Raw genomic sequence first — 11,511 nt, forward strand, 5'->3', positions numbered from 1 at the left:
CCACGTAGGTGTAAGTCCCCTCTGTGGGCAACATCAGTTTAGTGATCACGCCAGCATGCCTCTATACCTCTGGCAGGGTATATTGGGTCCTCTCGATGGGGCGTATACATCGGACTCCACATTTAGCTCATGTGGTTTTATGTCGGTTATTAGTAGCTCCCACAGTTCAGTCAGACTCTATTGCATTGACCATATTTCAGTACAGTCAGTATTCAGTCTCAGCATGTTATAAATTTGGTCATTGCATCAGTTAGCTCAGTATTCAGTATTTTCAGTATCTATATCATGTTCAGATTATTTCATTGCTTTATTGCTTTGTTCAGTTATATGTTATTTCAGCTTTACTCTATCCTGCATGCTCAGTACCTTTCAAGTACTGACGCATACGTGCGCTACATCTTCTCGTGATGTAGGTTCAGGTTCTCAGCATCCAGATCACGCTTAGATCGGTTCCCGATCTTCAGTTCAGCAGCATCAGTGGTGAGTCCTCATTCTTCGAGGACTAGTGACATGTTTATCTTTATCGCTTTTAGTCTTTAGTTTCAGTTTTGCTAGATCTAGTTGGGGCATGTCCCAACATTTCTAGTCAGTTTAGAGGCTTATTTCAGACATAGTTAGATTCAGCTTAGTATTTTGAGTTTGATATTTCTTTTGTATTAAACTCTCAGATTTGATATATTCAGTTATAACATATGGGTATTCCCCATCTTTTCAAATTTATTTATGAATTAGCTTCCGCATCAGTTTATTATCTTTAGTATGCTCATGATCATGCCAGCAGGGTTAGCTTGGGATCACTTGTGGTCCTAGGTCCCGTGTCCGCGTCTCGGGGGTAGTTCGGGGCGTGACAGAGATTGTCCTCCTAGTACCTTACTAGGCATCCTATTTATCAAATATGCAACTGCAAGCACACACTGACCCCAATATTTCAAATGAATGTTACCTTGAAACCTTAATGCCCTAGTAACTTCTAACACATGTCCATGTTTCCTTTCTGCTACTCCATTTTGTTGTGGAGTATAAGGACAAGACCTCTGATGTACTATTCTTCCTTTTTTAAACATTTTTTCACACATATAATTTACAAACTCTGTCCCATTATTAGATCTTACCTTCTTTACTACTTTACCAAACTGAGTACTAACAAACTGTAGAAAATATGACAAAGTAACACACACATTTGACTTATTTTTCAATAGAAACAATCAGGCCATTCTTGAGAAATCATCAATCACAGTAAGGAATAATCTATTACCATCAAAAGTAGGATGTCTGTATGGACCCTATACATCCAAATGAATCAAATTAAAACATTCAGTACTCTTAATGCTACTACTTGGAAATACAACTCTTGTTTGTTTTGCACAAGGACATACACTATATTTATTTAAGGCTTTGTTGACAACTTCAGGACTAACAGAAAATAACTTATTTAACACATGAGAAGACATGTGTCCTAGTATTTTGTGCCATACATTCACCTCTTATTGTACCTGACCTTGTGTAAGATTCTTCAACAACAGATACAACTCATTATCTTCTTTACCAATCTCCCTCATCTTGCCAGTATAAAGTTTCTGAAACACACAGAAATGTGGAAAGAAAGTGACTGAGCATCCTAACTCTTTTGTCACCTTGCTGACTAATAACAAATTATATTTGAACTCTAGAACATGAAACACATTTGTGATTACACTTCTTGGGGAGATTGGACAAGATCCAATTTGAGTCACATAAGACACTTCACCATTAGGCAAGCTGACAGGTTTTGGATCCTTGACCTTTACTATAGACTCTTTAGTTAACATCCCAATATTAGAAAGCATATGGTTGGTGGCCCCTGTATCTATAAGCCAAATCTCATTATGTTCAGAAACTAATAGAGCTTTACTTGCTGAATTAGCCTGAACTCCATGAGCTGCACTGCCTGATATGTTGGCACATCCTTAATTTTGGTCAAGCATCTTCATAATTTGACTATATTGGTCTTTGGTGAAGCTGCAGCCTTACAGATGGTTAGCACTTTCATATGTGCACTAGAGTATTAGCTTGTGATTTTTGACCCTTATCAACAACATTAGTGTTGAACCCATAGTTGAATGAAGTTCCATCAGACACCCCATCATAAGTATATTTTCTTGTAGCATTAGACTCATTTCCAACCATGTAAGCATTATGACATGCTCTATTAGTCACTTTTCTCTTTGACTTGAAAGCAGGAGGGTATATCAACTTATAACATTGTTCTTTGGAATGCCCCTTGCATCTGTAGAAGTCACATACCAATCCCAAGTTCTTTTTGAACTTGTTATATCCTTGGCCATTTGATGAACCTCCAATTCTTGAATACATTGCCAAAGGATCAACCCCAATAGAATAGATGGAGTTCAATCCTATATTTACACCACTTGAAGTCAATTTTTGACACTCATCATTCACTATCATAGCATAGGCTTAATTCACTCCAGGAAAAGGACTCATCAACAAAATTTGACTCCTTGCCTATACAAAAGACTCATTCAATCCCATAAGGAATTGATAGAGCTTTTGTCTATTTAGATGCTTGATAAAACCTCTTGATCTCTCACAATTACACCCAGGAGATGGAACTAAAGTATCATACTCATCCCACAATCCTTTGAGCTTAGTGAAATATACAAATACAAAATATGTACCTTGTTGAAGTGTGACAATTTCTTTATGCAGACTGAATGTTCTTGATCCATCCAATCGATCAAATCTTTCTTTCAAATCACTTCAAACCCCTTGAGCTGATGATGCAAACGCCACTTCTGCTAATAGACTCTTGGACACAGAATTTAGAAGCCAAGAGAGAACAATGGCATTTACCCTTTACCATTGACCCCCTAATTCTACACTCACATTCTTTCTTGCATGTTCCATCCACCAATCCAATTTTGTTTCTTCTAAGCAATGCCAATCGAATGGATCGACTCCACAATGCATAATTATCAATCCCAAGAAGTTGAAATGAGATGAGGCTAACCCCACTGACATCAGCAGGACTCAAGAACAGAGGATGATTATAATCCAATACTTGACTTGCAGGCATAATCTATGTGGTATTTCCATTACCATGAACTCCATCATTACTGATATCAGTATCTTGGCCACCATGATCCTCCCTTTGTGCCATTGATTTCACTCTTTTCTTTGATTTGAATCGCGCAAGCCTGATGAATTCTACAGAATCTGAACTTCAGAAATTTGCTTCTTATACACTTGATCTACTCAGACTTCGATCAATGCTCTAATACCATGAAGAGTTACAGAGATTACTTTAGAGAAAAAGAAGAGTTATATTTCATAAATTTTGACAAGAATTGAATGCATTACATAGAGCTGAATAGAAGCTATTTATACATGTACTCCTTCTTCTACTTTTAACTATAAAATGTAACTAACTTTCTAACAACTTTGTAACAGATTAACTACCTTCTAACTGTAAACTTGAAGTGTAGTTTATGACTTTTTTTCCTAATTTCTGTCAACATAAAGTATACCAAAAAAATCTTGGATGTGGATCATCTAACTGACGTGACCACTATTGATACAACCATGGAGTCAAAAAATTATTATTCTAAGACCGAAGGGGAACCTTTCTCGTACCCGACTCTTCATGGACTCCTTGTTGGGAGTTTGACCTACTTAACAGTCACTCGACCTGAAATTGATCATGATACTAATATTCACAGTCAATTTATGTCTGATCCTTGACGCCTTAATCTTCTAGTTGTTCATGGCCTTCTCTGTTTTCTTCAATCAACTACAATGATGGTTTGCATTATATTCATGACTCCCCTACTCTCTTGCGTACCTTCTCAGACGCTCATTATGGTGGGTTCCTTAAGACTCATCATTCAACCACTAGGTATTGTGTGTTTCGTGGCAACTCCTTACGGTATTGGAAGTCAAAGAAACAAGGAATTGTGTCCAAATTATTGACCAAAGTAGAGTATTGTGTCATGTCAACTACTTGTAGTGAAGTGGTTTATTGACCAAAGACATACCTAAAGGGTTCTATTACCACCCCCCCCCCCCCCCCCCCCGCCTAAACTAATTAAAAATGAAATAAATACACCACAAACGCTGACATGACATAGAGAGTGTGCACAGTCTCTTGAAGGCAAGTGATGAGTGCACAAATTAATCACATGTCATTTTTTGATTGTGAACTTTATAATTAGTTAGTACACATATTTATTGATATTAAAACTTATATATATTTAATTATTTTTTATTTATTTCTTTGTAAAATATTTATTTTAATTTTTTTCCCACTTTAAACTTTTTTTAATTAATTAATTATCTCTTCACTTTTAATTATTTTTAAAAAATTATGTGTATTTTCTTAAAAATAATTTAAAAGTTACCTTAAATTTTAACATTTTAATTTTTTTATGTTTTATTTGATTTTTATTCACTTATTTTGATATCCGTTCAAAATTAATTTATTTTAAATACAAGACATTTGGAATTAAATTTGAAATCAAATCAAAACGAAAGACAAAGAAAATAAAATCAATAGAAAAATAAAGAGAAAAAACAATGAATGAAGGTAAAAAAAAGTTTCAATGCAAGGTAACAAAAATATGTATTAATTTAATTTAAATACAAGATAATTAAAAAATAATTTTATTTTTTTAAAAAAAAAAAATATTTGCATACGTGGCAGACGAGTGTGTACAAACACAACCAACTTGGGTGGTTGAAGGTGCCATGTCAACACAAAAGATGCACAAAAATACGAAAAAATGAGTTCAATGAGGTAATAGGACCCTAGTTAAGTTTAGGTGTGTCTCTCGAATTTCGGTCATAGTCTAGGGGTACTTGTGTCTTATCCATATAATTATAGTTTATCTCATTTTGAATCCAATTTATTCGACAACTATGAATTTAAATAAACATTTCACATAACCATTTAATTTTCAGTGTCCAAAACAATCCCTTATGTAAAATCCTTTATTCTAAGTTTTTCATTACGTAACAAAAGAAAAAGAAAAAAAAAAGATTTGGAATGAGAAGAGTATAAATGAAGTAACAGAAGAGATAACAATTTACAACTGAAATAACCAATTGAACTCCATAACTGACATAAGTTTTTTTCCCCTTTGGAAGAGAGAAAAAGATGGCGCAATGTCAATGGCAATTGGACTCTCAGAAACAAATTTCATGGAAATGCAGAGTCTCCATTAACAGAGTCACAAGAATTTGTTGTTTTCCAAAAAGATTGAAGATTGCTGAGTGTTGCAGAGGAACTTATACTTCTTTTCCACTTCCATTAACAACAACAAGAAGATCAATGGAAGAAGTGAAGTCACAAAGAAGCGACGAATACGAAATGAATGATTTGTGGAAAGTGAGAAGAGTAATTGAGAGTGAAGAAGAGATGATGGAAGTTGCTGCTATTCAAGCTGATGCCTTTTATGAACAAGAAATGATGGAAGTTTACTCCAATGATTTCTTCTTTCAATTCTTTAAGGTTCTTCCCATATTTCCTTAATTCTCCGAAATACCCATTCTTGATTTCTTCTTCTTTTTTGACTAATAAACTGAGGATTGTGGTGATTATGTAGGTTGAACAATTCTCAAATCTTTATTACAGACTCAAGCATTATGCACCAGACAGGTAAAAAAAATCAAAACTTGCCAATTCTTGATCAATGTTATTCTTGTACTAAAAGTTCAGTTCAATTCTTGAGTATATAGGTATACATGTTTAGTTGCGGAGGCCGCCTCAAGTGATGAGGAAGAACAACATCTTGTAGGAGTCATTGATGCTACAGTGAATGAAGATAAAGATATCCTTCAGTACCTGCCGTTAGCAACAAAATATATCTATATTTCTGGGATTGCTGTATTGACCAAATTCAGGTCAAGTAAAATGAATTGATGTTTTCTTTAACATGGCGTAAAATACTAATTTTGAGTTCTGTACTGTACATTTTGCTGACAATTGCGCGATATTGATCACAATTGCAGGAGGCAGAAAGTTGCAACTGCTTTGCTTAAGGCATGTGATGCTCTTGCAAGATTTTGGGGTATTGAATACCTAGTCCTAAAGGCTTACGAGGATGATTTTGGTGCTCGAAAATTATATACAAATGCCGGTTATAAACTAGTTTCAGCTGATGCTCCATCGAAGACAAGGTGGATTCCTGAAAGAAGACAAGTTCTTATGGTTAAACAGGTCTCACATGAATCAACTTGAAACAACTCAAATCTTTTAACAGTTTCGATATGAAATTAGAGTTCTGTAAAACTGTATTAACTGAATCTTGTGCTTTATATTCAAAGTTACATAGCTGACAACTCTGGTTTTCTATCAAATACATACATAGAAAGTGTATTCATATATTCGAGTTTGATATTGTTGCAGTCTAGTTTACAACTTCTTTTCTGATTAGTGTGGTTAATAATTGCTACAGAAGAGGACCTTCCCAATATAGGTGTTGCGATTTGTGCATGGACATTGAGTCTGTAATCTTAGTGTAATGTCCTATTTCGTGAGAAATTGCTTTTATGTGTGAAATGATCATTTTTGCCTTTCCAATTGTGTTATCATTTTTATTGGGAATGGTTGACATGGTTCTCAATGCGATCAAGTGAGATTTTAGTGATTTTGAGCTTTTGAGTTGGGTTATATTAAAAGTGTTGACTTTGGTCTAGCAAAATGTGTCTTGACCCTTGTCCCAGAGACAATGTCGACCCCACTTATAGCTTGCTAACCGGGCATCACCTTCTTCATAAACACTGGTGCAGTAGTTGTGGAACTCAATTAGGCGTCATCATTAACTCCCTTAAACCACTCAAATGAGCCTTGCTCGCGAGTTACCCAATAGAAGTATGCACGTTTAGTAGCAAAAGGATTTTTTTACTACCCTTATGGCCACTCTCGACTAGGCCATCTAAAATGTCCATTTTTTTCTTGATGTTACTATGCATATCAATGCCAAGGTCTACTAAGAGGACTACGTCATATATCTTGTAGTCATGTGCTCCATAAGGGCCAGCAATCAAGAGCTTTTCTGTTATACATTGATATGAATAGACTTCAGGGGAAAAAAAATTACTTGGAAATTTTCAAAAATTGAGTTTTCCTTCAAAATGCTTTTTCTGGAAATTATTTTTCAGTCAAATCAAATACACCAAAATATATATATATATATATATATATTTTTCAAAAATTTATTTCCATGATACTAAGGAAAGTTAGATCAGTAACCTGATTATCACAGTAAGTTTGATCAAACCCGTTGCTTCGAAATTAGCATTTGCGGCTCCCAATTGATTCACAGTCACATTTGTATCAGATATCATTGTGTTACCTGAATATGTTGTTAAATTGACAATACCGACATTCAAGTTTTGGTCATTTTGGTCATGATGATCCTTAGCATTAAATGCTAGCCCAGGCATATAATTAATGCTCCTTGAGTGTTGTAGTCCTTGTGATCCCAACATTCCAAATAATGGGACATGTTGTTGCTAGGGTATCTCAGTTATACAAAATTCATAGTTAGTACAAAACTTATTAAATAGAGAATGCTAGCGCGGTTTTGGTGTTTGGTTGATGGTAAATGTCTTTAGACAAAATACAAGTTAAGAATTGATAGTAATTTTCCTAAATTAAATAGTGTTTTGATAATTTTGAGTAATAAACATTGATCTAAATAATTGTTGACTAAAGTGATAAATAACGGTAGTTGTAAGAAAAATGATTTAATCTCATAACTTTTGAGGAAATATATTCCAATGAAAACATTCTATAGCAACAAGAAAATGACTTCACTTGTATCAAATTATAATATGCACACATGATATATAATTTACCACTTGAATTTTTTTAGAAAAAGTTCCTGTAAATGGATTGCAATATAATATTTTGAAAGACTGGGTACATTCATCAATTTAAGAATTCTTTTCGGCGAACATCCTACAAGTTAATTTCAAAACAATATAGATTACTGTAATATAGATTAAGATGAGATACATGCATGTAATTACATACAATAATCATTACGCCTTAATTTCAATCAAGTTGATGTTAGCTATATAAGTAGGAATCCTCATTTTTCACAAAGCTCCATAAAATGAATTGTCAAGAAAATTAAATAATTGTGAAGTAGACTTACTTCCTCCCCCAAGGTGTTCCACAACTTTCATGAATTTGGCACGAAGATCCTCAGTCCAATTTATGCACTTCTTTCGCCTAACGGTCCTATTAATAGCACGATTCTGGCTTTCTCCTTCCCTCAACTCGTATTTTTCATTCGATACAACATCATTCTCAGGCTCATCAATATTGTTGCTTTGTTCATTAGTATTAGGCATATTATTTTTCTCTCCAGCTTGTTCTTCATTATCTCCAATAACATTATTGTTACCAATACCATTAACATTCATCTGATCATTCCCATTTTCTTCTAATTATTTTCTGGCCTTTTCCTTTTTGATTGTTCTCCTCAATACAAATTGCCACAAATAATTCACAATATTCTTGTCAAGTGGTTTCTTCAAGTAAATATAAGCTCCAACGTCAAAAGACTTCATCACTAAGTGTTTCTGGTGTTCATCACATATAACTGGATAAATATTTCGAGAAACTAGCATTAGAATTGAATTATATTGTACACGATATTTGAAGAGTTAATTCACGTATATCTATTGATTTTCATCTACTATAACAATAATTTACAAAACAATTGTTTATCATATCACTACAAAAAATAAAGCGCTGTATCGTAAAAATTCGTTAGTAATCCTATTTAACAACGTATTATCAAGATATCATGTTAGCTACATGCTACGTAGATATAAATTTCATAGCTAATTCTTTCTCTATATAGTGCAGTGGTTAAAATAATTGACTATACCCACTATATATACAACAAAGTTGTAATGGTATCCGTGTCATATTATAAATATAAGGCTGAACCCATCAGTGGCCCCTTAAAGTTGACACAAATTTTCACCTAAACACTTTAATTAGACTTTGTTCATTTTAGACACCTTATGTCAGGTCCTGTTGTGTCATTTTGACACTTTTTGCTGACATGATATGGTGAATGTAATACACTTATAAAAAGCGCGTGAAAGGCATCTTTAGCCAATTTTTATTTAATTTTTTCCTTCTTCTTTCCTATTTTTTGGCCACCATTTTCCCTACCTTAAGGTCTTTCAATGGTGAAAAGTGTGGAGAGTGATTTTAGAGTTGAATACACATCTCTATGTGGATTAGGTTTGATGGTCAAATTGGTGAAGAATTTTATTGTTAAATCAAGACAGTTCAAATTATGTGGTTGAAAGTCGTCATTACGGCTTCGCTAACAATTTTTTCTACTGATATTCTTCTCAGCTTATCACTCTTCATAGCTTCTAAAAAGTGCAGTTGTAGATTTGACCATTGATTGTGTGATATTTGGCCTTAATTACTATCTCAATTCTTCATTAAAATGGCAGTCCTTAGTTTAGAAGTTGAGAAAATGACCATTTTGTTAGTGTATAATGGAATCCTCCTACTAATAAAACTAAAAAAGCATTGAGATACGACGGTCGACGGAAAAGACGAAGGGGGTTGGGTTTAATTTGCTGGAGAAGACGACTAGGGTCGGGAGTGGGTGGGTGGGGGGAGTTCTACGAAGTAATTTAAAAATGATTTAATCCTCTTTAATAATTATTTGGACAAAAATGCCAAGTATCGTTGATTCATTGGCTAATTTTTAGTTTTATTCAAAATTCATTGTTAAAGAATTGTTTTGGTGTCAAATGACAAATGTCTTCATTTAATTTGGTACTTTGACACGTCATCGGCAAGTGAGTTACACTCCCTTTAATATTTTTGTTGATTGTGGAAAAAGTGTCAAAATGACACAATACAACATGACATGAGGTGTCTAAAACGAACAAAACTTAGTTGAGGTGTTCAAGTAAAAATTGATGTCAACTTTAGGGGGTCATCGATGGGTTAGACCTAAATATAAATATTATCTGACTAGTTAATTTTAACTATATTCAGTGAATTTTATTCATTATAAAATTAATGTTACAAAATAACTAGTTACCATATACTAAACAACCAAGAATTAGCGACAAACAGTTTTTGTCTCTAAACAATAAAAATTCGTCAGTAATCCTATTTAACACAGATTATAGAAATTATTGTTTATCTATCTTTCGCAAAGCTCTCCTTTCCTAAGAGTGAGTTGGTTGAGATATTTAATTTAGCAACAAACTAGTGACATTTCACAACTAATTTTATTTTTGTAGTAAATTGATTGAAATAATAGACTTTACCCATTCCAGCAATAGATGCAATAGGTCGAACAATACTAGAATAAAAAGTTACAGAGTGAAACGATATCCAAGGCTATAGCTTGAACCAAAAGTTCGAAGGAATGAAAATAAGGTGAATGGACATTGATTATCATAACATCAATTTTTTTCTTTTCCTTGGATAGCTTTGTCATAGTTGTGGAAGCATCAACTGTCGTAACTGTATAAATAAATGCACTTTAAAAGTCAGTGAAGAACAAGAAAATAAAGTTGTACACAAAATTACCAGAAATGATTAATTATTTCTCATTCAAAATCAGTTATAGAACTGCATCTATCAATCAACTCATTTTGTAATCAATGTGTGCAATCTTAGATAGGTTCATATGAAACAAAGACACATATTGTTTAGGATTAATAATAAGTAAACAAAATTGTTTAAAAAAATGAATTTGTTAGCATTATAGAATCAAAGGACAAAAAAGTTCCACTGAAATAAAAATGATTAAAAAAGAAAAAAGACATAAGTACGCCTTGAACAAGGATTCAAATTTCAAGGACACACGTTTCTTTACGTGGATCTTATTACCCTCCTGAACTATTTTGAGGCGTAAAAAATATACTCTTTGATGTTAAGGTGGTATAGAGAGTGTGCTTACTATCTTGGAAGCAAGTGAGATGCAAAAAATATGAGAAAAATCTTATCAATATTAGATACATGTCATTTTTTAATGGGAAAATTACTTATATACACATATTTACTTATCTTAATATTCATTTATCCCTACTTTTTTAAAAAAATTCAAAAATCCCTTAATTCCCTCAATTCATAAAATCTTCCGGATACATAAATATTTCACTCCTATTTTGTCACACCCCAAATCCGGATGTGATGGCACGTGTCCATTTCCCACCGGACACGTCAGCCTAACCCAACCATAATGATAGAGAAGTAGAAATACTAGAATAAAATATAATAAATAAGCGGAAGACTTTAAATAAGACTCAACACTACCCAGAATTTAGTTGTCACATGTACAAACCTCTAAATACAGAATTCGAATAAAAATATACAAGTCTCAGAGTATAGTTCTCGAATAGAACAAAACTGAAAGTAAAGATAACTCAAGGGCACGTCTGGAATGAACCGCTACCTCTCGAGTATGTCCCGAAGCTCAATCTGCTAAAGAAAATACTAAGCCGAATCAGAGAGAG

The 11,511-nt window shown here is 33.6% G+C and overlaps 1 protein-coding gene across 1 annotated transcript; it reads left to right on the plus strand.

The window, feature by feature from the left end:
- The first annotated feature begins 5,149 nt into the window (after positions 1-5,149).
- LOC125845426 (uncharacterized) lies at positions 5,150-6,232 on the plus strand. The gene is made up of 4 exons (XM_049524929.1): positions 5,150-5,503; positions 5,598-5,650; positions 5,731-5,895; positions 6,004-6,232. The coding sequence occupies exons 1-4, from the start codon at positions 5,150-5,152 to the stop codon at positions 6,230-6,232; spliced, it is 801 nt and encodes a 266-aa protein (XP_049380886.1).
- The last annotated feature ends 5,279 nt before the right edge of the window (positions 6,233-11,511 follow it).

This window comes from Solanum stenotomum, chromosome 11, assembly GCF_019186545.1.
Source record: "Solanum stenotomum isolate F172 chromosome 11, ASM1918654v1, whole genome shotgun sequence".
Classification (NCBI taxonomy): domain Eukaryota; kingdom Viridiplantae; phylum Streptophyta; class Magnoliopsida; order Solanales; family Solanaceae; genus Solanum; species Solanum stenotomum.

What these genes read in the sequence shown, in the direction of transcription:
- LOC125845426 (XM_049524929.1), top strand. Translation starts at nt 5,150, where the DNA reads ATGGCGCAATGTCAATGGCAATTGGACTCTCAGAAACAAATTTCATGG. An exon ending in TCTTCTTTCAATTCTTTAAG is followed by an intron (nt 5,504 to 5,597) that starts GTTCTTCCCATA and finishes GTGATTATGTAG; the next exon opens with GTTGAACAATTCTCAAATCT. An exon ending in AAGCATTATGCACCAGACAG is followed by an intron (nt 5,651 to 5,730) that starts GTAAAAAAAATC and finishes TTGAGTATATAG; the next exon opens with GTATACATGTTTAGTTGCGG.